Source organism: Mesoplodon mirus (assembly GCF_964341445.2).
Source record: "Mesoplodon mirus genome assembly, chromosome: 5".
NCBI lineage: Eukaryota > Metazoa > Chordata > Mammalia > Artiodactyla > Ziphiidae > Mesoplodon > Mesoplodon mirus.
This window is the reverse complement of record NC_138980.1, coordinates 30,238,793-30,262,901: the sequence shown is the minus strand read 5'-3', so window position 1 is coordinate 30,262,901 and position 24,109 is coordinate 30,238,793. Positions and strand designations below refer to the sequence as shown.

The following is a 24,109-nucleotide window of genomic DNA, read 5'->3' as shown; positions in this document are numbered from 1 at the left end:
AGAGGTACCATCCTCACCACTAAACTTTTCTTCTATCCTACCTAATTCACTGAAGTTTCACTTTAATTCCTAAACTTCCATGAATTAGGCCTGGGAACTAGCAAATACCCTTAGTGAAGAATGTAAATACTTTTCAGCAGGGAAAGGGGTTAGCAATCATTACCTTCTTAGTAAGAAAGAGTGTGGATAGTTTTCTTTCCTCCTATATCCTGAGATCAGCTACTCCAAAGGAATGAGTTTCTGATAGGGGAGAAAGTAAACATTAATTTGGGAACCTGGAGCACTTGTAGGGAAAGGTCAGGAGGCTTCGGTAGTACAGTGGCTCTAGCAGTATGGAAATGGAGAGGAAACTAAAGGATGGCTGACTTCTTAACCTCTATAACGAGATTGCTGTGTTAAGGAAAAACCTTTTCTTTACATCAAATGCTCCTTTACAAAAAAACCTTATAACATATAACATAGTTGAACTATATGTGGACTGCATCAGAGGCCTAAGAATAATTTAGGCAGTGATTCTATGGCAAAACTTCTTTCAGCTCTCTTAAATTCCTAGTCAATGGCAGGAACATAGCTTTACTCTATGTGCAAATGCTACCAGCGGATCAAGTGGGTAGAGAAACCCACTTGGTATCACCATTTGTCATACCAAAAAATTACATGCATCTTATGTTCAGAATACAGATGAAACTCAAATCTTTGGTAATGCACTTCAGAAATGGGAATACTTTTAACAAAAAACTTTATCTGGATAAGCAATCATGAATTCTACAACAAAAAATATTTTTACCTGGCAGACTGATCAATAGTTTTGGGTTTTTTTTTTACTAAATTAACATTTACCATGTAGTTTTGTTTGTTTGTTTGTTTGTTTGTTGTTTTTTTGTGGTACACAGGCCTCTCACTGTTGTGGCCTCTCCCGTTGCGGAGCACAGGTTTCAGACGCGCAGGCTCAGGGGTCATGGCTCACAGGCCTAGGCGCTCCGCGGCATGTGGGATCTTCCTGGACCGGCACACGAACCCGTGTCCCCTGCATCGGCAGGCGGACTCTCAACCACTGTGCCACTAGGGAAGCCCCTACCACTTAGTTTTTCATGTGTAAACAGGTAAGCAGAAAAGAATACCTACAGACAAACAAAAAGTTCATTATGTTAACCAATCAGGGTCTGGAAACTTCTGCAGTTTTCTTCCCAAGTGTTCTCCGATCAAATCATCTTTTTTTTTGTTTTCCAGTAAAGAGTAACATAAATACAAATTGTTTAATAATAACCATAAAGTCTCATAGGCTGAGGTTTAAGTATTTATACTTCATATGGTAAGGAGACAGATATTGGACAATTTCTAGACTCCTGAAGATTTGGCATTAAAAACAAAAACCTCAGTCATCAGAATTCCTATTTCTACGTTTGTGACTAACTACATAAATAACCATTGGAAAACAGGACTTTCCAAGCTAACTTTCCAGTTAGACTTTAATCTTAAACGAAGTGTGTATGTGGTTTTATTAACCTATTACGATGCACAAGTTGGATGTCTTTCCATGAATGCTACTTACCACCACTGACATCAACCAATGAAACAGAACACAATACTTACAATTTAATGAAATTCCAACAGCAAACAGTTCCTATGGGTTTTGGTTTCTAATACCGGCCTACCTAAAGTTAATAATACTTATTACCTGTTCAACAATTACAGAAAAAACTTTGAAAGTTAAGGAAAGTTTGAGGTAAATAAAGAATATTCATTTAAGAATGAAGTAGTCAAGATTTCTTTTTACTCAAAAAAAACAAAAAACAAAACACAAAAATCACTTCCAAGAGTCAACCTCCATGTACAAAAAGGCAAGATCAATCACATTTATCACTGGACACAAAGGATATTCCAAAGGTCTTTAAAAATGGTAATTAATCTCAAAAAAGGAAAATTAATTTTAGCTTTTATATTTCATTCATTATCAAGACCATATTTGCTTAACAAGATAATTATGCGATTGATACAAAACATACAGCATTTACACTTAACTGTACAAAATAATTTAAGGTTTATAAAAATATTAGAATGTTTAGAGTTGACTGACACAGTCTTAAATAATCTCTTCTAGAGAAGTATAGTAAGACCACTGATTTCCATTTTATTTCTTTTTTAATAAGTCAAAGAAAGGATGCTGCAATGCTTCATCCAAGGTAATTCTTTTCACTGGATCATATTCTAACATTCTTTGAACCAGGTCAAACAGTTTCTCATGTTCTTCATCATGACAGAGCATAAATTCCTGAGGGGAAAAATGACTTTGTTTAAGAAAGACATTAAAAAATAGTTAAAACAGGTTTTTTTTGTTTTTTTTTTTGTTTTACCTTTAATGGTTTGCAGCGTCTTGTAACATATCTACCAGCAGAACTATGTTCCTCCCAATCTAGCTGATTGTGATGAAAATACTTGTGTTTCCTATAGGAAAGAGAAGTCTGGATTAAATTTTAAGAAAAAACAAACAAAAAAAACACCAAAACCCACATGCTTATTACCCTGCCCCCACCAGGGGATTGGGGGAAAAGATGGAACCATAGACATCTCTCTACATATACATAAACATACAATTTATAAAAATCTCAGCAATAATTATATTGGATACCTTATATTGTATTTTTCCTAATCTTGTACCCTCTGAAGTTTCAGTATCCCACCTAAGTTGTTCCCAAATACCATATGTGAAACAATGCCAGCTTCAAAAACAGAGGTTCCTAGATCCATTCCTGTAAATTCTGATTTCGCTAGATCTGGAATGGGGCTAGAAATCTTTAACAATTCCCTGGATGACTTCTGCGGTGAAGCTATGTTTTGAAACCACTTATAGTATTCTTGTCCAAAGACATACATGTGGTTTGCAACAGTCTGGAATTCAAATTTAGATAGGACTCCAAAATCAAGCTCTTTTTACTACTCTATGTATTATTTTTAAATCAACCTAGGAAAACATTTATGCAAAGGTTAACCTGAGTATAAAAACACCACTTTATTTACTGGATCACAAAGTAAATATTGCATTACTTTTCAAAAACTTGACTTCATGAAAAAAAATTCAAAATCTACAGACTTTGGAATAAGCAATAACAACAAAGATGGGTTTTCTATAGTTTGAATATAGGCCACTGCATGTACCCAATAAGGGCTTTAATCTTAAAAAGCATACCTTGTTTTCTGAATCATGTGTGTTGGTATGGGTCCTAATATACGTTCCATCATTGCCAGGTGTTCTTTACTATCATGAGTCTAAAAAAATAGGAAAAAGAAACTTAGCACTTTCCATTTCCCTACACGCACATAAAAGGATAACACAAGAAAACAGTGTTTCCGGGACTTCCCTGGTGGTCCAGTGGTAGAGAATACACCTTCCAATGCGGGGGACGTGGGTTCGCTCCCTGGTCGGGGAACTAAGATCCCACACGCTGCGGGGCAACTAAGCCTGCCCACCACAACAAGAGAGCCCGCGAGCCGCAAACTACAGAGCCCACACACTCTGGAACCCGCACACCACAAGTGGAGAGAGAAAACCCACGCACTGCAACGAGAGAGAAGCCCACATGCTGGAATGAAGACCCAATGCAACCAAAAAAAAAAAAAAAAAAGTAAATAAATAAATGTTAAGAAAAAAAAAGAAAATAGTGTTTCCATAAAAGGACTAGATTAGACAGCTATACAATTTATATTACACTCTGCTTCAAAGATGGAATAAAACTGAATGAGCTACACTGATTGTCTGATTTCTGAAATGAATTGGTAAGGTCTGTATAGCTGATTGAGGAACAACTTTTTAAGTATATTTTACTGAAGTACAGTTGATTTACAATGTTCGAATAATTTGTTTAATGTAAAACAGAACAGTTTTTCCTTATTTGTATTACTTGCACTGTTTAACTGAGGGATGACTGGGAAGATTACCAAAAACCTGGCTACTCATTTTATCGGTTGCTTAACTAACCTCCATTACCCAATGGATAGCAACTTTGTAACACTAATCCTAGACAATAAAAATACAGTCCCAATAATTCTTACAACAACCTTGAGCTAGGAATGTGGGAACATCAATTTCAAAGAGGTTAAGATACTAGCTCAAGCTCATATAGCTCATCAATGAGGAAACCTGAGCTGTGAACCCAAGTCAAAACTCATATTCTTAAATTACACAGTAACAGAGCTTTGGCTAAAGTAGAATAAATTGTTAAACTAAATGGTACACTCCTAAGCAGAGGCTGGCAAACTTCTTCTGTAAAGGACCAGATAGTAAATATTTTAGGCTTGGATGGTCACAGATGGTCTCCACCATATATTCTTTTTCATTTTTTAAAGCAGGCATCAGATAGGATATAGTTTGCCAATCCTTGCTCTGAAGAGCAGAGTCTATGTGCAATGCTTTTTAAATCCATTAACTACTGTGCCTAGCACACTGCTTTCAAAATGTTCTTAAGTCATGACAGGAATAAATAATACAAGCTCCATTATCTTCAAAAAGTTCCTTAGTTGAAGACTATTTTGGAGGGTGGAATTAAAATATAAACCACATCTCAAACCAAAGTTAATAATCGACGCTTAAGGTCTCAGAATGATTTACAATCATAAAACCATCTGAAGGATTTTATATGTGTCAGAATGAAGAAAGCATGCACTGTGCTCAACTTTTTCCTTGACCCTATAGCTTACTACCACAAAACCAGACACCACCCCCTAGAAATGTCCGACAGCTATGTTCTAGATATCAAACTTGTCTACAAACTCAGAGTACTTTTAACAGATCTCTACGGAGTAGACAGAAGTTTGGTGAGGTGCCCCAGAGCGGCGAACACATATATTCTGCAACAGCCACCTAAGTGACTTATAATTCATCACAGCTTCCTCCCTCCTCATCCTGCATTGCCATAACCTCAAAGCAACCTTGGCAATATTAGCCAGGAACTTCCTAACCACCCTCACCCCATCCAACAACACACCTTGATCAAATCACAACCCTCTTAAAGTTCTCCAATGGTTACACCACTTGAAGCTTTCAAGACTTTTAGTTTTCCGACATAAGCAAAATTATGAGGAAAACAAGTAGAGACCTAAATAACATTTTCTCCGTTTTGTTCTGCCAAGTAAGCCAATAACTATTATCATTGCATAGAAAGAACATTTTAATACCAAAAAAAAACAGGAGAGATAATTTCTAAATGAAAGCCAGAACGGCAACCCTACAAAATCATTTTCATTTTAGACCGGTCTACATTTGGAAACCACTGACTCCTAGGATAAAACAAATACCTTTCTATGGCAAACAAGTCCACTATGAATCAGTACTTGCCTACTGACACCATTTTCCTATTTATCCAAGACACTCTGGCAGCACTATTCATCCTTCCTCAACTAGAATAGCTTCTTTTATGCCTCTTGCATTTATGCATACCATTTCTTCCTGATATGGCCACCACACACTCTAGTTTTCTGACAAACTCTTACTCTTCCTTATAGCTTGGATTAAACTCCCTATTCCTCAGTGATGCCTTCTCGAAGGAAACTTAACCGTTCACTTTTTCTGGGTTCCCTTCTACATTGTTCCATTATAGCAAGTATCATATTGTACTGTACGTTTTCCCATGTCTATCCTGTGTATGTCTTCCTTGAGGAGAGAGATGCTGTCTTTTCATTTTTATACACACAGTGCTTAGAAATGTGCCTAGGGTGTCATACATGCTTAATACAACTTACTGTTTCTGAATTCTTTTAATAAAAGTGCAACATAACCAGAGCTGAATTAAAACTGACCATAGTAACACTAATGTAAATTTATGAAGGAGCATCACAATAAAATGGATCATATGAAGTCAATATGAACCATGTGTTTAAAAGCTCCACATGCAGAATGAATTATGACCATTCACTGAGAGTATTTCATTCAACTGTGGTTTTAGAGAAGGATGACTGTTTTGCAGATGTAAGTTTATATCTTAAGAATAATGACACTATGGCAACTTTCCAATATGGAAACCAAAACTTTAACATGCCTTTAACATTAAAGCTCATTATGAATCAGTAAGTAACATTTACTAAATACATACCTGAAAGACTGTGAAACCAAGGTAATATTCAATAAGAATGCAACCTATGCTCCAAACATCACATGGCTGAGACCAACCTAAAGCTATTTAAAAACAAAACCAAACATTTTATTAGGCAACAATTTTTAATTGCCAATACACAATATCTTTTCCTATGTGGGTGCTCTCTTTATATAGCCCATTTAGGAGAATATGATAGTAAATTCAGGGTTTACATTTTTAGTTTTATACCAAACATGATTCAGTATGCTTTCAGAGTCCTCCATATCCTTGTATCAACTTACAGTATTTTAACCTGGGGGAGGAGGCATTTTATGGAAAGTAAGAGGGGTGAGCAAATAGTCCGTAGTCTCTGAATTGCTTGTGCAATGAGGAGCACTGTTATACCCACTTAACGGTTGTTCTATGAAATTTTACATTTTATTAGTGCAAACATAGGTCAATAATTATCCTCAGAGTGTAATTACTAACCCCTTATCAATTACCATCAGCTTGATATCTGAGTTTATTTCTTCCATTAAAAGAAATAGTAGTGTCACCTAAATTATGTAAGAATTATAATGGATATTATAAGCAGTGTCACCCATAAGCAGAATTATACAGATATTTAAAGTTCACATAGAGAGGTATCTATATATGTACTTTCAGGTTGTCTATACATGATCATATATTTTCTCCTTCAGAATTCTCAATAGTAACATTATTCAGAAAAGAAAAAAACACCTAGCCTTAAGTCTCTATCTATTTAGAAAGGAAAAGAGTAAACCTAAACCATACAGATGTTTTAACCTTTTAAAGATTAAGTTTTTAATAAAAAAATAATGTACAAATGAAACCTACTTTAAAAGACATTTCAATTACTTTCAGTAACATTACTGAATTTAAAGACAAAGGAAGAAACAATATATTCAAGGAACTTGACTATGATTTAGCCATTTTTGTTAACCCTCATCGTACTTATCACTTGAACAATAGGATAATGGAGCATGGCTTCTACTTACAGTAACACATACAAAATCTGCAAATGATAGAGCTTGGATCTAAGATGAAAGTTTTCTTTTCCAGCCACTCCTGTCTCCCAGTCCAGCTTTCTCCCAAGTGACTATAAACTACCTCATTCTCTTATGGGTCAGCTCTCATACTCTTTGGAATTTCACATCATTCACTTTGACCAACTTCTGTTTACTACCAACACCCAAGACATGAGACCAACTGCCCTCCTCAGTGGTGGCACCTGACAACATCTTCCTCTTCAACCTAATTCTGCCTTAATCCTCAGGAGTAACACTTCACAAACACACAAAGAACCCTTCTAATCTTCCAATCTGTTCATTTTTTTTCCTCAAGACCAATAACCCCAATTTCAGATTTATATCAACTATCCCCAGCCTGGCCACACATGGGACTGTATTATTACTAAGAATCACTGTATCTTACGCAATCTAGGAGGAGGCCATTAACTAACTGTAAGATACACCACTGTTTTATGAACCAATAACCAAGAAAAAATGCCGTTTTGTCTTATGTTTCCTCACATGTTAAAATGTGGAGAAAAATCTTCTTCTTAAAATCGATAAAACACAGCAAGTTATCTCTTTTTAAGCTCTGAAAATACCTCTCTGTCCACAATCTCTTCCCACACTCTTTTCTTTTACCTTCATTGCAGGCTTCAGTCCTCAATGATATTGAGTCCTCAGTTTACACTTTCTAAACTACTGCAACACAGCAGCTTCTTTCAGACCATACTAAGCAGAAATCCTAGTAACATCAATCTCAAAGATGAGCTCCAAACCTGTGCTATCCTATGTGGTAGCCACTAGCCACATGTGGTTATTTAAATCTAAAAGTTTAATTAATTTAAAATTCAGTTCCTCAGTCACACTGGCTATACTGTACACAGTAGTCTAAGTGTGGCTACTAATGGCTACCATGTTGGATAGTGCAGATATACAACATTTCTATTATCATGGAAAGTTCTACTAGCCAGCACTACATACTATTCTTAATTTCCTGTCCCTTTTACTAATTCTTTACTCTAGGTAAACATCATTAGTTTGCTTTCACACTCATATTCTCAACTACCAAGTCCTCTTAGACAAAAGGTAAAAAGTGGAAAAGACTGATTCCACAAAGATGTTTTACTATCCAACCTCGGTTGAAACTTACTTTTGGCAAAGTAATATGCTTATACCATTTAACTATCTCCCAATATCACCTGATCTGATTTTTTCCCACTGTCTCCAAGCCCCCAAATCCATCTCTGACTTCCTTGCTCTATCAACATGACTCGGTCTTGAACTTTTAAATTTTGAGGCATAAGATGCACTCTCCCTCACTGAGTTCCCTTTTATTAATATTGAAAAACCCTGCACCTTAACTAATTTTCCTTTCCATGCTTTCCCATGTCAAAGATGATCAAAGAAGCTCTCCTCTTAGACTAGCTCCTCTTTCTTCTCCTCTTAACCTCCATCCACCCTACATCTAGACGTCTGCCAGCCAAATCTTTAGCATTTTCCCCAGCACCATGCTTTGTGATGAGACGAAAAGAGGTGCCCACATCGCTTCAAAATCACACTGCTGTCATGGACTTAGCCAATACAGCTTGTTCTCTTATGATCTTGTAAGACTGACTTGCTCAAAAATAACCACCACCTGGAATATCTTTACAGATGATATCACATTTTTCCCACTCAGGAAAAATATTTATAGCAATGTCCAGACAGCTTTTATGAAAACAGAAAACATTTTCTGTACACTGCTAAGAAAATTACAGCTATCCCCCAACTACCTGCCCCCCAATAAAAGCTATAGAGAACAAAAATCTCTTTTTCAATTAAAATATCAGGAAGTCTGGTATCTACTAACCCAAAATGACCTCTGGAGCTCTGTAATGCCGTGTAGATACCAAAGTGCTATGATGTTCATCATCGTATGTTGCACTTCCTAAGTCAACAATTTTGATATCTGTGTTTTTCAGTGTGCGTTCATCACGTTTCTAGAAATACAGTTAAGTAAACACAAAGATCAATAAAGATATGAAATATTTTATAGCACTATCCAAAAGGCTTGCACATGAATTCTCTTTTTGATTTTCAAAATAACCCCATGAGAAAGGCAAAGGATTACCCTTTTTGGGTTAAACATCAGGATATAATAAGCCTCAAAGGTAAAATTCCTCATCCAAGGATCACCAAGCTAAATTAATTTTAAAGACAACTACCAAAATTAAAACAAGTGTAACTTACCATTTTTGAATTATACTTGACTACATAGTCAGACTCCACAAATAAAATATTTTCAGGCTTCAGATCTGTATGGGTTAATTTATTATGATGCAAAACTACAAAAGAACAAAAAGACATTATTAGTTTCACTTACAAATTTAATCTGTACCGGGGGAAAGGAGAATTAGTAGTAGAGGTAGGGATGAAAACTGGTTTCATCTTTACTTGCAACGTGCATTTTTAGTGACAATGTTTTGATATGTTGCTTGTCCAATAAAACCTTTAATTTACTGGTATTTAAAAATTTAACAAGTATACTTACAATTTATTGACTGACAGATCTGATATGCCATTTGCCTGATATGGTCAATTTGAAATGGCAGAAAGCTATTTTCTTTAATGAAATCATAGGTACTAAGTCCCAGAAGTTCCAACACAATACAAATATGACCATGATGATCAAACCATTCTAGCATCTGGACACATCGGCTAAAACAGATCAGAATAAAAATAATTCAGTTCACAGAATTCTGATTATTTCATGTAACATAACGGATCACAGTTCCAAGTTTATTACTTACAAGACATTATTGGGATCAGTACTATTTAAATGCTCTAATACTTCGATTTCTGAATGAGCTGCTTCACGATATTGTCCCACATTTTTTATGATTTTCACTGCTACATGTATGCCACCCCTTAAAAACAAAATGAAAATGGTAAATGTACAGAAGGGCATTGAAGACATGTATCCTCTAAAGCAGCTGTCCCCAACCTTTTTGGCACCAGGGACCGGTTTCATGGAAGACAATTTTTCCATAGTTGGGGGGAGGGTGTGATGGTTCAGGTGGTAATGCAAGCTATGGGGAGCAGCAGATGAAGTTTCACTCGCTCGCCCACTGCTCACCTCCTGCTGTTAGGCCCAGTTCCTACCAGTCCATGGCCCAGGGGTTGGGGACCCCTGCTCTAAAGCATCATCTTGTTAAGTACCAATCACTCTATGCTATTTTCCTAAAATAATCTTTCAGCGTATATTATAGCAGATCTATAAACATTTTTCAAAACATTTTGACAAAATATACATTATACAGAGTGATGATTTCTCTTAATACTTATGAACGTTAATGTTTGTTTCCAAAAGTTTAAATTTACCTAGATTTTATAAGTAGTTTTTTTTTAAAAAAGGATAAAAATATAAACCTTGAACATACTACTGATGAAAACATTCACTCATTCACCAGGCTAGACCGACTGTGTCAGATGTTGCATTGGAATCACTGTTAAAAAGGGCTTGTCCCATGTACCTCACAGTCTAATGGAAAAGACAGACACTTGAACAACTTATCATAAGGTTAGAAGTGCCTGGTATAAGGAATAGAGAGAAGAAAGAGCCTAACCATCAGAGTTAGGGGAGCTTAGACTTCTTCAGAGAAGAAAGACAACTATCAATTTGTTAGATAATTCTGGCAAAGGAGACACCATCAATAAGTCAACAAGCCAAAAAAATGTTTAGTGCATTCACGGATGCGAATAGGTATAAATAGCAACAATGTAGGGCAGCGTGTTTTAGACCGGTGCATCTGTAATACTTCCTAAAAAGTACAGAGGGAATTCCCTGGTGGTCCAGTGGTTTAAGACATGAGCTTTCACTGCCGTGGGCCCAGGTTCAATTCCTGGTCGGGGAGCTGAGATCCCGCAAGCCACGTGGCACAGCCAAAAAAAAAGCCATAAATGATTTTGAGGAAAAGGATTTCCAAATCTTCAGCTTCCTTCTGTCCTCTTTTCTAAACCTGATCTTCTTGAATACAAGCCAGCAGTCAACCCTGCATTTTTCACTATGGCCTTCCCACATTACAAAAGAGAACCCCATGCACGTGAAATTAATATGGCAAGGTTTGTGCCCCAGGCTGTTTATAAAAAAGAAAAAAAATTCTTTGAGGCAAAAATTTTTCTAGTGGCTGGATAGCCAACCTATTCCGAACTCATTTCTTTTGACAAGGTCCCAATGAAGTTGTGGGCTGATATATAATCGTCAAAATAAATTTTTTTTTTTTTTTTTTTTCTTTTTGCGGTATGCGGGCCTCTCACTGTTGTGGCCTCTCCCGTTGCGGAGCACAGGCTCCGGATGCGCAGGCCCAGCGGCCATGGCTCACGGGCCCAGCCGCTCCGCGGCATATGGGATCCTCCCAGACCGGGGCACGAACCCGTATCCCCTGCATCGGCAGGCGGACTCTCAACCACTGCGCCACCAGGGAGGCCCCAAAATAAATTTTTAATGATTTATCTCCCTATGATGTATAGCATATATCTCAAGACTTAAAAGAATTACTATAAAACTGCTGTGACAAAACTTCTTCTAGTCTCATCTATTTCATCATATGGACAAGTTTTCTAACTGCTAATAAGCTATAAAAATGAACAGTGCTAATAGCTATAAAAATGAAAAATGGATAATGGTGTTAGCTAATGCTACTATAGTAATCATATTGCAATATATAAATGTTTCAAACCAACGTTATACACCTTAAACTTACAAGCTTTCGTATTACTTGTCAATTAAAAAAAAAGAAAAATGGAAACTTAATGCTAAAACAGTAAGATTTATCTATGGACACATGAACTCATTTTTTAAAGGCCCCAACCATCTCAATAAAAGATATATTTTCAATTACATTGTATGTTTTAGGTCTAATAAGTATCAAAATTTGTAACAGATTTGTACTTGATCAATTGAATACTGTTCATTGGAATATCTCAAATACTCAAGTCTTGGAACCTCAAGAAATTTTTAAAAGACCTAAATGGGACAACTAGTGAAATGTGAATCAGGTTGTAGATAAGCTGGCAAAACTTGAAAATATATATAACATGTAAATATAGAGAATGATTAAACACTGTAAAATGTTAACATTTGTGGAATCTGGGTGAAGAATAGATGGGAATTCTTAGCAACTTTCCTAAGTCAAAGTATTTCAAAATACCTTAAAATTTTACTTTATGTTCACATTTTTGTCATAGAGAGGAAAGGGTGATAATAAAAGACATTTAGGATAATATTCTTTATGAAAAGTGAAGTAAAAGTTAAGTTCAGATAAAAAGTTAAGATAAAGCATTTCTAAGTATTCAAGAAAAGTTTGTTCATGGATGACAGGAGGTATCAAGCTGTTGTATTTAGATTCCCCCAAACATATTTAGAAAGAGAGATATGTTTTTTAAAAAATCACCATTTACAATAAGCTGGAAATTACATCCTCAACTATTTTATGATGAAAAGTTTAGATGTCAATTTAGAAATGTGCAGTTTCCACTAAACTGTTTTAAGACGTTCACTTACAAAAAAACTTGCAACCGCAGAATAGAGATCCTAGAGGAAAACATGAAAATGAAGCAGAGAGGGTCAAATAACAAAAAGTTTAGTATAACTCATTAAAGAATCTGGACTTTATTCTGTAGGCTTCAAGTAATATAATTTATTTATAGTTTAAGAAGCTAACCCTAATGTGCAAATATTATCCTTTGGAAATAAAAGTTTTTGAACCAAGAAGATTAGACATGCTAATTTATTGTCTCTGCAATTCAAAAGTAGGGTAAAGCACTCCAAGTCTCTTATAGAAAGCTAAGGACCTAAGTTCTGGGAAAGTCTTCACTTGAACACTGACATTAATTTCAATGAACTCCATCTGATAAACATTTTCAGCATTCTTGGTCAAAATCCATACTTATGGTAAATAAATCATACACAGTTCAAGAACTTTTGAATACTTATACCTCCCAGGAAAACACATAGCTACCACTTAAATTCCATTTCATCTAAATTATGGATCCTTCTCCACCAAAAATATCAGAATGTTCAAAAAAGAAAAACAACAAACTTACATGCCATGATCAATGCACTCTACAACTCTGCCAAAGGCCCCTTCTCCCAAAGTGTTCACGATTTCATCTAAAGTGAGGGGGGAGAAAGAAGTGTAAGTACCTGAGTACAAATTATCAGTTATTCAAATAATGAATGCTTAAGTGTGGAATTTTTTCAAATGCTCTCTATTAAAGCATAATTAAGGTTCCAGCACTCAAATTATTTTATTTTCAGCTGCTACAAAAATAATTTAGATAGAGCTACCTTTCTTGCTCTAATCTCAAATTCCACTGATTATTTTGGAACTTTAGAGTAGAAATATTTAAACTCTATAGAAAAGAAGAAATACAAAAGAACAACAAACAAACCCACAAAAAACAAAACAAAAAAGCAATGAAGAGTTCTTTAGCCCCCCGCTGACAAACTATTCTTAAAAAGATTATTCTGTCTGCAAAGTTTAAAAAGTGTTGAAAAATATTCTATACATCTTGCTCTTAGAACGTCTCCACTTTGACAGATCAGATGACCCTCCTCATCATCCTCTATACTCCTGGATCTTTTCCTTCGGTGGCTCTTCTGGAACGGCAAGTGGGCAGCACCAAGATCGTCCAGCCAATCAATATATCAGAGTGAATTCAGGGCAGAATACGCAATTCATTCAGCGGGGAGATATTCAGGCATTCAGATAAGCACCAGGCCACGAACAGTTGGCAGGAGCAATTTCAAATTCAGTCCCCAGAAATTCACAGGGCACAGTTTATGTTACAGAAGAAAAACATGGCAAGATTTTCAGATAAGATACTTAAAGTGGCAATAGAAAAAACAACACAATTGTCTCTAAAAATACTGACTTAATTGAAGTCTGAAATTTAAAGAATGCAATGTCATGATCTATTAGTCTCGTTATAAAATAGCCTATGCTGTGAGTTGAGATGTCTAGTTTGTCAGGAAAATGTTTTAAAATGTCAAGATTAGCTCAAATTGATACTTAGCAATATTTTTAAACATACTTGATTAAAATAAAAGGGGAAAATAAAGGCTAATGTCAATGTTCGATCTAATCAATGATAGTTCTACTGAAGAAAATTGGGGAGGAAAATAATAATTCATAGTTTACTGCAAACAAGTGAAGATTCATGAGTGTAAAAAAAAAGGGCAGGCTTTCTGGACAATAATTTCCCCTTCAGCACCCACTTTCAGAACTCCAATGGAACTAATTGCAGATTGTGCTATACACAGGGTAAGTATCCACCAGTGCAACTTTCTACATTTGTCTCCAAGTACTGGGAAAGGGGTTTCTTTTAAAGTAAAAAATGTTTAAGATGAAAGAAAAGATGGGTGCTTCATCTTTTCGTATGATTATGTTATAAAAGATAAAAAATATTTTTAACATTAAAATCAAGAACCTCATGATCTGGTCTGCAGAAAATGAGTAAATGTGGGCAAATGAGGACTAACTAATAAATGCAGATAAGTTGTAAGAATCTGGAAGTTTCCTTTAAGGATTCAAGTAATATAAACACAATTATATTCATATAGTATTATAAACTTTTTCAAACTTACTGGCTCAGTAAGAGCTTTTACACACAAATAAGTATCCACCCAAAATAAAAACAAAATCAATCATACCGAACGTGACTGATTACTTGAACAGTGTCTATTACGCTTCCTTTTAGGACTGCTTCTCCAGCTTCGGACTGAAGATTTACTGCAGTGGATTCGATAACTGCTTTCAACGTCTCTGTGATAACGTCTAGGAACATATCTTTTGCAGTAGTCATTTCTGTATTCATCAATGTTAGGAACATATCTTTTGCAGTAGTCATTTCTGTATTCATCAATGTTAGGAACATATCTTTTGCAGTAGTCATTTCTGTATTCATCAATGTTAGGAACATATCTTTTGCAGTAGTCATTTCTGTATTCATCAATGTATCTCCGGTCCCGATAATATCTCTCATTCAAGAACCTTGCTTCTAAATAATGACTGCAAACACATTAAAGGATTTAAAATTACTCTCTTCATTCTAGAACGCTTTAACGTTTAACCACATTTTAACGTGGTTAAAATAAAACATTCTCTCAAGAATTCCTGGTTTCAACAGCTAACTCAATAAAAGAAAAAAATACAAATTGATGAATTAGAATTTATATTTAACTCACAAAACTTAAATAATTTTACTTTAACCAACAAGCAAATGGGTACATATATCTCTATTAATATATACTGCTATGAAGGAACAAACCTTGGGTCAAATCATTCAACATATTCAGTGTTTACTTGATTAAGTGTCCCTTTACCTTCTGGTGAAAGTTAAGACCAAAAATTCACAAAACTGCTCTTCTGAAATTCATCAATCTTATGATATATGCATCTGTAACTAAGCTCTCTTCCTTTTTGCAGAGCCACACACAACATGAGGCAGGCAAAACAGGATTCCTTTCCTTCTTAATGTAAGTTAGGTATCTCTGGTACACAGAGTTCTTTCACGAAGGGTGTATTAGAGCTAAAAGGAATCTTAAATATATTTCAGGCCTTTCATTTTACAGATGACTACACTGAGATCCCTAGAAGGAAAACGATTTGCCATGGTTGTAGAGCACATTCTAAATCCTATTGTATGTGCCAGTATTATTATACACACCACCTATTCCATCTCCTCTCCTCTATTTCGAGCTTCCTGTATCTTTCTGAGAAATAGACAACACAGTTTTTGAAGGCTGCTTCATGTGCCAAAAATATCTAAAATATATCCCCCTCAAATGAGAAAAGGTTCTTGTAATTGCTTGCTTAGGATTTCCCAACCCCCTACTTCCCTTTGCATTTTGAATTTTCTGTCACTCCTGCTTGTGAAATAAACAAGAATTCAGGGGAAACAACATCATCTGGTGCCATAGTGCTTAACTTCTTTATTTTTTATTTTTTATTTTTTTTGCGGTACGCGGGCCTCTCACTGTTGTGGCCTCTCCCGTTGCGGAGCACAGGCTCTGGATGCGCAGGCCCAGCAGCCATGGCTCATGGGCCTAGCCGCTCCGAGGCATGTGGGATGCTCCCGGACCGGGGCACGAACCCCCGTCCCCTGCATCAGCAGGCGGACTGTCAACCACTGCGCCACCAGGTAAGCCCCATAGTGCTTAACTGCTGAATCTACAGATCCCTTTGAAAATCTAATTGAGAGGTATGGACCCTCTCCCCTAAGAAATGCACAAATGCGTAAACAAAACTTGGCAAAGAATTTCAGAGATCATGGACCTCAGGAAGTCAATGGATTCCAGTTAAGCAGCCTTGATTTGATGGAAAGAAAAAGACAGAGTCAATTGGCCCAGTTTCCCGTCCCCGTCTCTACCTGGGATGAGTATCCTTTTCAACAGTGTGAAGCTTCAAGAGGGATGCACGTGGAGCACTGAGGGAGAGAGGGGACACCTGCCCAGTCAGACACACCAGCTAAAATAATCCTGACAAGCAATGGAGTGACAGATGTTAACTAGACTGCCCTCACTAACCTCGTTCTTTTTCCCAGAATATGTTGTCATTCTTTTTTCTCAGGAGGCTGGTTTACGCAAAAATAAAGGAGAAGCATCTCTAAAACTGCTACTCAACAGGGCTGGCATCAAATCCAGGCTGGGGAGATGCAGAAACCCCCTTTCCCCAGTGTCAGCCTTAAGTTCTAGCCATTGGAGAAACAACTCAGGATATTAGGGTCTAAATCTGGGTCTAAGTCAGGGATCTGATCAGTTGCTTGGAACCGTTAAGGGAGAGATCTACAATACGTCAAACTAGAAATTACCATACTCTAAAGGGCATCTGTTTAATTCTGTAAGGCATCCTTCCCATAAAAGTCTAAAATGTATCGGAAAACTCTAACACTAATAATCCTTAGCTGGACTAGTGCATGAAATTAGAGCTGCTGATAATCCATAAATAATCTATAGAATAACAAACATGGAGTGAAGTAATACTATGAGGATAAACTAAAAAGATGAGGACCTCTTCAACCTACAACAACCAAGGCTTAGAGCTTATATAAACAAAGTCTACAGAATTATAAAGGCTATATGGACAGAGTGAACAGGATGAACAGACTGACTGAATTTCTAAAAATAGTCACTGAATGTCCAGTGAATATTTCACTGTAGTTCTTTAAAACAGCCAAGACTAATGAGGCTATGGGCTTTCGTTTTTATTTCCACACAGGTCCTGTGGAAGATAAAAAATATGAGGCAAAATCCCTGCCAACAAATAACTGTTCAATTTGAGATTACTCACACAAAAATAAAACAAAACTCAACAATGCAGGAAATGCTGAAAGCCTGGATATGAGTGCTTAGGAGAAAAAACTCAAAATGCTTAAAATGGTCAGGGAAGATTTCGTGAAAAAGAAGGGAAGAGTTGCATCTTATAGGGACATCAGGATTTGGACAAAGTAGGAAGTAGAAGAAGTGCCAGGAAAGAAAAATGGCATATTACATCTTACATTTATAGAGTACTTTTAGCCAGAATGGTTTAGAGATGAGTTTGTCTACATGTTACTTAGGAAATAGTAAGTAGACAATTTCAGCAAGAGCAATTTTCACATAGGGGAACATAGGCAAATAAATAAGCTGGGAACAGATCATCCAAAATCTTGCATGCCAGGCTAAAGGGCTTAAAACAGTGTTTCTCAAAGGGTGGTCTGTTTATTAACAATATCGAAATACTGAATTTTTAAAAATGAAGATCCCTGGACCCCAGGTCAGACTCACTGAATAATCTGGTACTATGCATTTTAAACATACCTCCAAAGTGATTCTATTCACACTAAAGTTTGAGAATCACTGGTTTAAGGCTTGATACTCTATGTTACAACAAGACATTTAAGGATATAAAATGTGTTCACAGTGTTCACGGCCACATCAGTCTTCCTGTGTAGAATTAATTGATTAAGTCTGTAGGAAGGGAGCAATTCACAGGCTACTTACAAATCAGAAAGAAAAGACACTCTGAAATATATAGGAAAAAAGGTAAGATAATTGATCTACAATAAAAGCGCTGATAAATCATAAGAAAAATATACTTTAATAGAAAAAATAGGCTAAGAATACAAAAATAATGTTCACAATCAACTAGACTTCAATTAAAAAAAATTCAAGTGTTCAATAAGCACATGACAGAGGACAAATTCAGCAGAAATTTAAAAATTCAAATGAAAAGAAAACACTATTCTTGGCATTTCAAAATAGGCAAGACTGGTGACAGCATGTCATAGGGAGTGTAACTTGGTACAAACTTTCTAGAAAAATATGTGGAAAAATATGTGAATATGTAGCAAGAGCCTTATAAGAGTTCACACCCTTTCACTTGAAACTGTCCCTTCTTAGAACCTATTTTCAGGAAATATTCAGAGGCAAAGATTTGTATACAAAGATATTTTTCAGAAGAAATAACTTTACATCCAAATGGGGGACTAGCATCCTACCAAGAGTACCTTCTTTATATGCTTCTGTATTTTTCATTTTTTTCCTATAATTTTACACAAAAACACTCTTATAAAGTTTTGAATCTTGAAAATGACTATTAGATTACTCCAGATTACGGAGAGCAATTACCACCAGACATCTCTGGTGCCAATATCAAAGAAGAAACTATTGGCCTAGTGGTTATTGCACTGACTCAGTATCATCTTTCTGTGGTTAATTATGAATATGAATAACTGTTCATCATTCATATCACTTCCTTTCGACACATACAATGCATAATAAATCCAGGAATGGTTAGTACTATTTGTTAAGCCTTACAGAGTATTTTGTAGTTATCTTAATATAGGGTACAGATATTCTTGTATAATACATTAATTAGCTCAGGTCATTGAAATCCTGGCATAGATTCTCCCTCTTCCCTCCATATGATAGTGTGTGAAGAATGATTAGTCTGCACTGATTAACAACAAGCTCACTGTTCTACAGAACAAGTCTGTTTTGGCATGGAGAAGGAAAAAAATTGCATACTGTTTTTTAAAGTAACCCCAGTTGGCTAATTTAGAAAGCAACCTGGCAAACAGTCTCAGTGGAACATCTGCACAAAACAAGGAGAAAACATAGAACCAACAAAAACAAATGAGAAAGGGAAATTAATGGAGGACAGAATGAAAGAAACTCTATTCACCTAGGCTTTGTTTAATCATTTAGGAACTTGAAAAATTCCTTCAATTCTATATAAACGTAGTACCTCCAAATTTTACACGGGTAAGAATACAACAGAACAGGACACATGCCATTGGAAATTTTTATTGAGGCCCTTCTTACAACAGCCAAGCTTCTAAAAATCCCAAACATATCCACTGGCCTTATCTACAAATATAACCTGTAGAATACAGTATAGGCAACTAATCCCCAACACACTGTAACATTCTCACACACCACATGCTATTTTTCTCATCTGGATGAACTCTTCCCCACCCTTCATTAGCTCTCATTTGTGGAACCCTAAATAAGTGCCCCAATGTACAGCTCTCCCTACTACATACAAGTTAAAGGCACTCACTGGTCCTTTAATCACTTACTTAACTGTCGTGTGTCTCATTTCCCACAACTATATTACTGGCAGCTGGGGCTCCATCAACTGTCTCCTACAGCTCCCAAATGGACACAGATATGTGAGAGCAGGAACTCTGTTCTATTCACAGCAGTGGCTAGCATATAATAGGCACTCAGTAAATATTTTCTGAATGAGTATTTGTTGACTGATTTATAAAACAATCTGACAGATGAAAGTTATATAAGCTAATGACAAGTCATTACAACTATTAGTGTTAAAATGGTACTAGTTCAAGCGTAATTTACCAATAAGATTCTTTAAGCTGGTGATGTGGTTTACAATGTCTGTTCTCTTGTGTACTACTGTGGGATCTCCTCTTCCGTTTGTGCCTTCCACTGTAGCTTTCATGTCCCAGGCTTTCTCTGTTATCCCAGTCAGGGCAGTGAGTTCTGTTGGAATGACTCATCTGTTAATGGAAATGAAAAGTGAGTTGTGGAATTTACAGATGGTTATATGTAGTAAATAAAATATTTCACATTACTATTAATTCAATAGAAAACCCCCAGCACATGGGGTCCTACAGGTTCTAAAATCTTCGTAGGTAATGGTTCCCAAGGCATGGAGGCACTGTCCCACTGGTATGTCAGATGATTCTAAGTGGCACACACACCTAGCACTAAATGATAACACTGTGAGACCTGAATGCATTTTCTTTCCGTTCTTCTGGATAAATTCTCAGCTTGGTGCATATCTTCAACTAACACTTGCTAACTGCCATTTTTAAAAAAAGAGTCAGGATTCAGGCTTACAGCCTTCAGTAGACAACAATATCTAGCTAGAAATTAATAACTTTTTTGGTTTTATTTTTATCATTACCTTCTTTCTATGGTAAATTATTACTAATCTCTTAAGTTATGGATATAATCAAATTATTAAGTTATTGATGTTAACTTTAAATGTGAACTAATTTAAAACAAATATCACAAGTGTCATGCAGCTTTGTTGAAATACTGTGATACAAATAACTGAAGTCAGAGAAACACTTAGGGATAGAATATAGGAGATGACTGTTTATTTTCAGATCATCCTGCAACCATTCTTAAAATTAAACATATTTGTTATAGATCTGGGGTGACTAAAGAAATGAACCTATAAGGATGAATAGGGTCACAAGGAAATCAGATAATTGTGACAATTCCTTGACTCCATCTACATCCTCACAGGTTCCATTCAGGATCACGATCTGTGTTCTAACAATGCCATCCCTATCTGCCTCTTCCCATCTTAATTCTTTCACAAAGCAGTTAACTTTTTAACAGTGATGTCCAAACTGTTGAAGAGGGTGAGGTTCACAACTCAGCAAGGAGCTGAAAACAGGTAAAATGGAGCAAAACCAACTTAGTTAACCTCCTTCAGTTAGCCCAAATGACTCAGTAACAAGCAGACAAATTCAAGTAAAAAATTTAAAAGATTTCAAATGAATTAAAAGACTTTAAAATGAGGCATCTCCTGGGAGGTATTCCCTAAGAAAATGTAGGTATCATGCCATCAGGGACCGAAGCCACCAAATATTTAGATCTTTTAACTCACTTCTCTTGTTGATTCTTAGGTCCAACAAAAATCCTAAAACTCGAGTCAGGGTTCTCACTGGAAATTGATAAGTGAGCATTCTGATTTACATAGTCATTTGAATATGGAAAACTGAAATAAATGACATTACAAATTAACCTGAGCCAAAAGACCATCAGAAAAGCCATCAAAAAAAAATTATATTTCTAGTGGAATTCTTCTAACCCTTCAATTACCCAAATTATATTTTAACCATATAGGAACTCTTTAAAATTGTTTAGTCAAGCATTCTTAAATCATAGCAAGCAAAATTACAACATCTGATGACTGAGGTTTATTACTATGATTATTATAATGCATTTTTTGCAAAACACGTGTGTCTGCTTCAGTTTTGGTTTTTTCCTTCTACTATCAGTAGGCCATAACTAGCTCACCAAGGCAGAATTCTTAAATAACCACAGTTATCAATATGCAAATATTAAAATAAGCATCTTGGGAGAGCCAAAGGTTTTTATTTCTCTAGCCAAGTTCATTACTTTAAATTTAATTCAGCTGATAGGAAGCTGTCCCCCCCACCACCACCACTACTGTTCAGAAATATTTTCTCAGGAGGCCAAGAGAAGAATCCCAGATCCAGGTTATACAGATTAGGTTCCTTCGCATACAAAAAAAAGAAAAACTATCTAGAATTATCACACTATTTCTTATTAACAAAGAATCCTACATGTTAGAATCATTGGACATCCTTCAATAAAAACATCAGATACAATAAACATCAGATGTTTATATCCATCTTAGAAACCTGATTCTCTACTGCCCTTTAACACCCTATATTACCCGACAATTTGACGTTATCTATATAAAAATATCTATATAGGTTAAAGTTATGATTAGATGGCTCCAAGAGGACTGTATGTAATGGATAACAAGAAGCCTGTGGGTGTATGTATGGAGCACAATCATACAAAGATAGCTATAAAATAAGACCAGGTGGTTGACGTGGTCAGTTTGGAGCGCTGTTTCCTAAGAATAGTATAAGCATTTCACGGTTACTTAAGTAATCAAGGACAGGGTGATCCAAAAGTATCAGAAATGCACATCTGATGCAACAATACTATGCTCCACTTTAGGAAAAAAACAGTTCGCACAAAGGATGAGCCTCTCCGTATTTACCTCTCACAAGCACGAGCTAAATTCCACCACCTGGACTCGCAAACTAGCAGTTTTTCGGACGCCCAGTCCCCATCCCCCGCCTCTCCGCCAGGGCACCTGGCCAGGGCCTTTGGCGCACTCAGAGGCAGAAGTCTGACCTCGGAAAATCCCAGAATGCTACAAACGGCCGAGGCCAGGGACCCAGAGTAAGCCTTGATCTAGGACAACACTTGCCCCAGGAGGCTCTCGCAGGGTCTCACTCTGATCGGCGGGACGAGTCACGGGCCTAAGGAGCCGTGATATGAGTGGCCCGGCCTCTCTGAGACGAGTCAGCGGCAGAGCCGAGGCCTTTCCGCCCTAGGATTTTAAATCTACCATGACACCGGGGCAACTTTAGGTTTCAAATGCCACGAGCAGAGCTGCGCCCCGAAGAAACCCCGGTCGCCGAGGCCCCGAATCCCGTCGTTTTTCCGACACCTGGCTTTCGAGACCTAAAAGACTGGGAAACTGCCCAGCCCAGAACACCCTATCCGAAACCTTACCTCCGCAAAAGCAAAAGGCCCTTTGGCCAATAACTGTCACCAAACCGCCGTCTTCAATCCCTGTCGCTGCAGCAAACACCCTACAAAATGGCAGCAAACCCATCTCCCCAAAACCCCACCGTCGGCCTCTAGCGCCACTTATATAGGACGAAGGCGCCTGCGTAACAGAGCTCCCGCGCTCCCGCCCCTCCCCTAAGGGGCGGGGCCCAGTGTGACGTCAGGGCCGCGCCCGGCCCTCCACCACGCTGCTGCGCGGGCGGAGCAGTCCCCGCCCCGAGATGTGCAGTGTTGAGGCGACTCCTTAGATTGTTTTCGTTGCGGGAGAACCTGGGTGAAGTCGGGAGGAGACGCCTTAAGCCTGTGGCACGTGTCTGCTGCTACTCCAGGAGTTATTCTGAATGCAGCACCTCTCAGCAGAGCCAACCGTGGCTCCGTTTCCTGCTCTTCCGCCCCAGTGGGCCGCACCACGGCTGAACTGCAGGCAGAGCCACCGCGCAATAGACAAACCCCAAACCGGCTCGGTGCTAGGCCCAGGCTGGTGCTGGGGTTAGCTCAGTGAACGCGATTGTGTAGTCCAGCCCTCTTGGAACGTCCTGTCTAAAAATGGATTCTGATAAATAAGATGTCTTAGGAAACAAGCTCAGAGGTGCTTATCTTTTTAAGGCCTGTGTTCCTAATAAAAACAACAAAAAAAAGTTTCAGTTGAGACTCCTTACAAAATTTTTCCTGTTGTGGTCCCTGCCTCCTGGGCAGATTCGGTAGCTGGAAGTTTCCCTAACAAACTTTTCCCCATTATTTATTCCTGTGAGTCAGTTTTAGTTAACCAATGCAGAGTAATGTCTGAGAGCTAGTGAGCCCCGTTAAGGGGCTTGCTTACCTCAAATAAGGTATTTCGCAGTTCTAAGGATCCCCAGACAGTTTCCCGTTGTGAGCGTGTAGAGTGAGAAGAGAGAAGAGGGCCAAAATCTGAGCCCTGGGGAGCACTTCAGGGACAGAGGAAAAGAGCCTGAGAAGGAATTATCAGCAGGAGAGGAGAACGAAGAGTTTGGTGTCAGAGTAAGTGAGAGAAAGGTTTAAATGAGGGAAAGGCTGACAGTGACAAATGCTGGGAAGGAGTCAGGTAGGGTTGGTCCTGAAAAGTGTCAAGGGGATTTTGTGTTCTGACA

The 24,109-nt window shown here is 37.3% G+C and overlaps 1 protein-coding gene across 1 annotated transcript; it reads right to left on the bottom strand.

Annotated features, from left to right (window-relative positions):
- Positions 1 to 1,757: 1,757 nt before the first annotated feature.
- Positions 1,758 to 23,042, bottom strand: LOC309804964 (dual specificity protein kinase CLK4). Its single transcript, XM_082622677.1, has 13 exons — positions 22,944 to 23,042; positions 19,986 to 20,146; positions 14,796 to 15,153; positions 13,652 to 13,742; positions 13,187 to 13,253; positions 9,892 to 10,008; positions 9,633 to 9,799; positions 9,332 to 9,426; positions 8,952 to 9,081; positions 6,087 to 6,169; positions 3,188 to 3,267; positions 2,355 to 2,445; positions 1,758 to 2,272 (listed from the first exon to the last, which is right to left on the bottom strand). Exons 2-13 carry the CDS (start codon positions 20,144 to 20,146, stop codon positions 2,132 to 2,134), a joined length of 1,581 nt encoding a protein of 526 aa, XP_082478803.1. The 5' UTR covers positions 22,944 to 23,042; the 3' UTR covers positions 1,758 to 2,131.
- Positions 23,043 to 24,109: the final 1,067 nt, after the last annotated feature.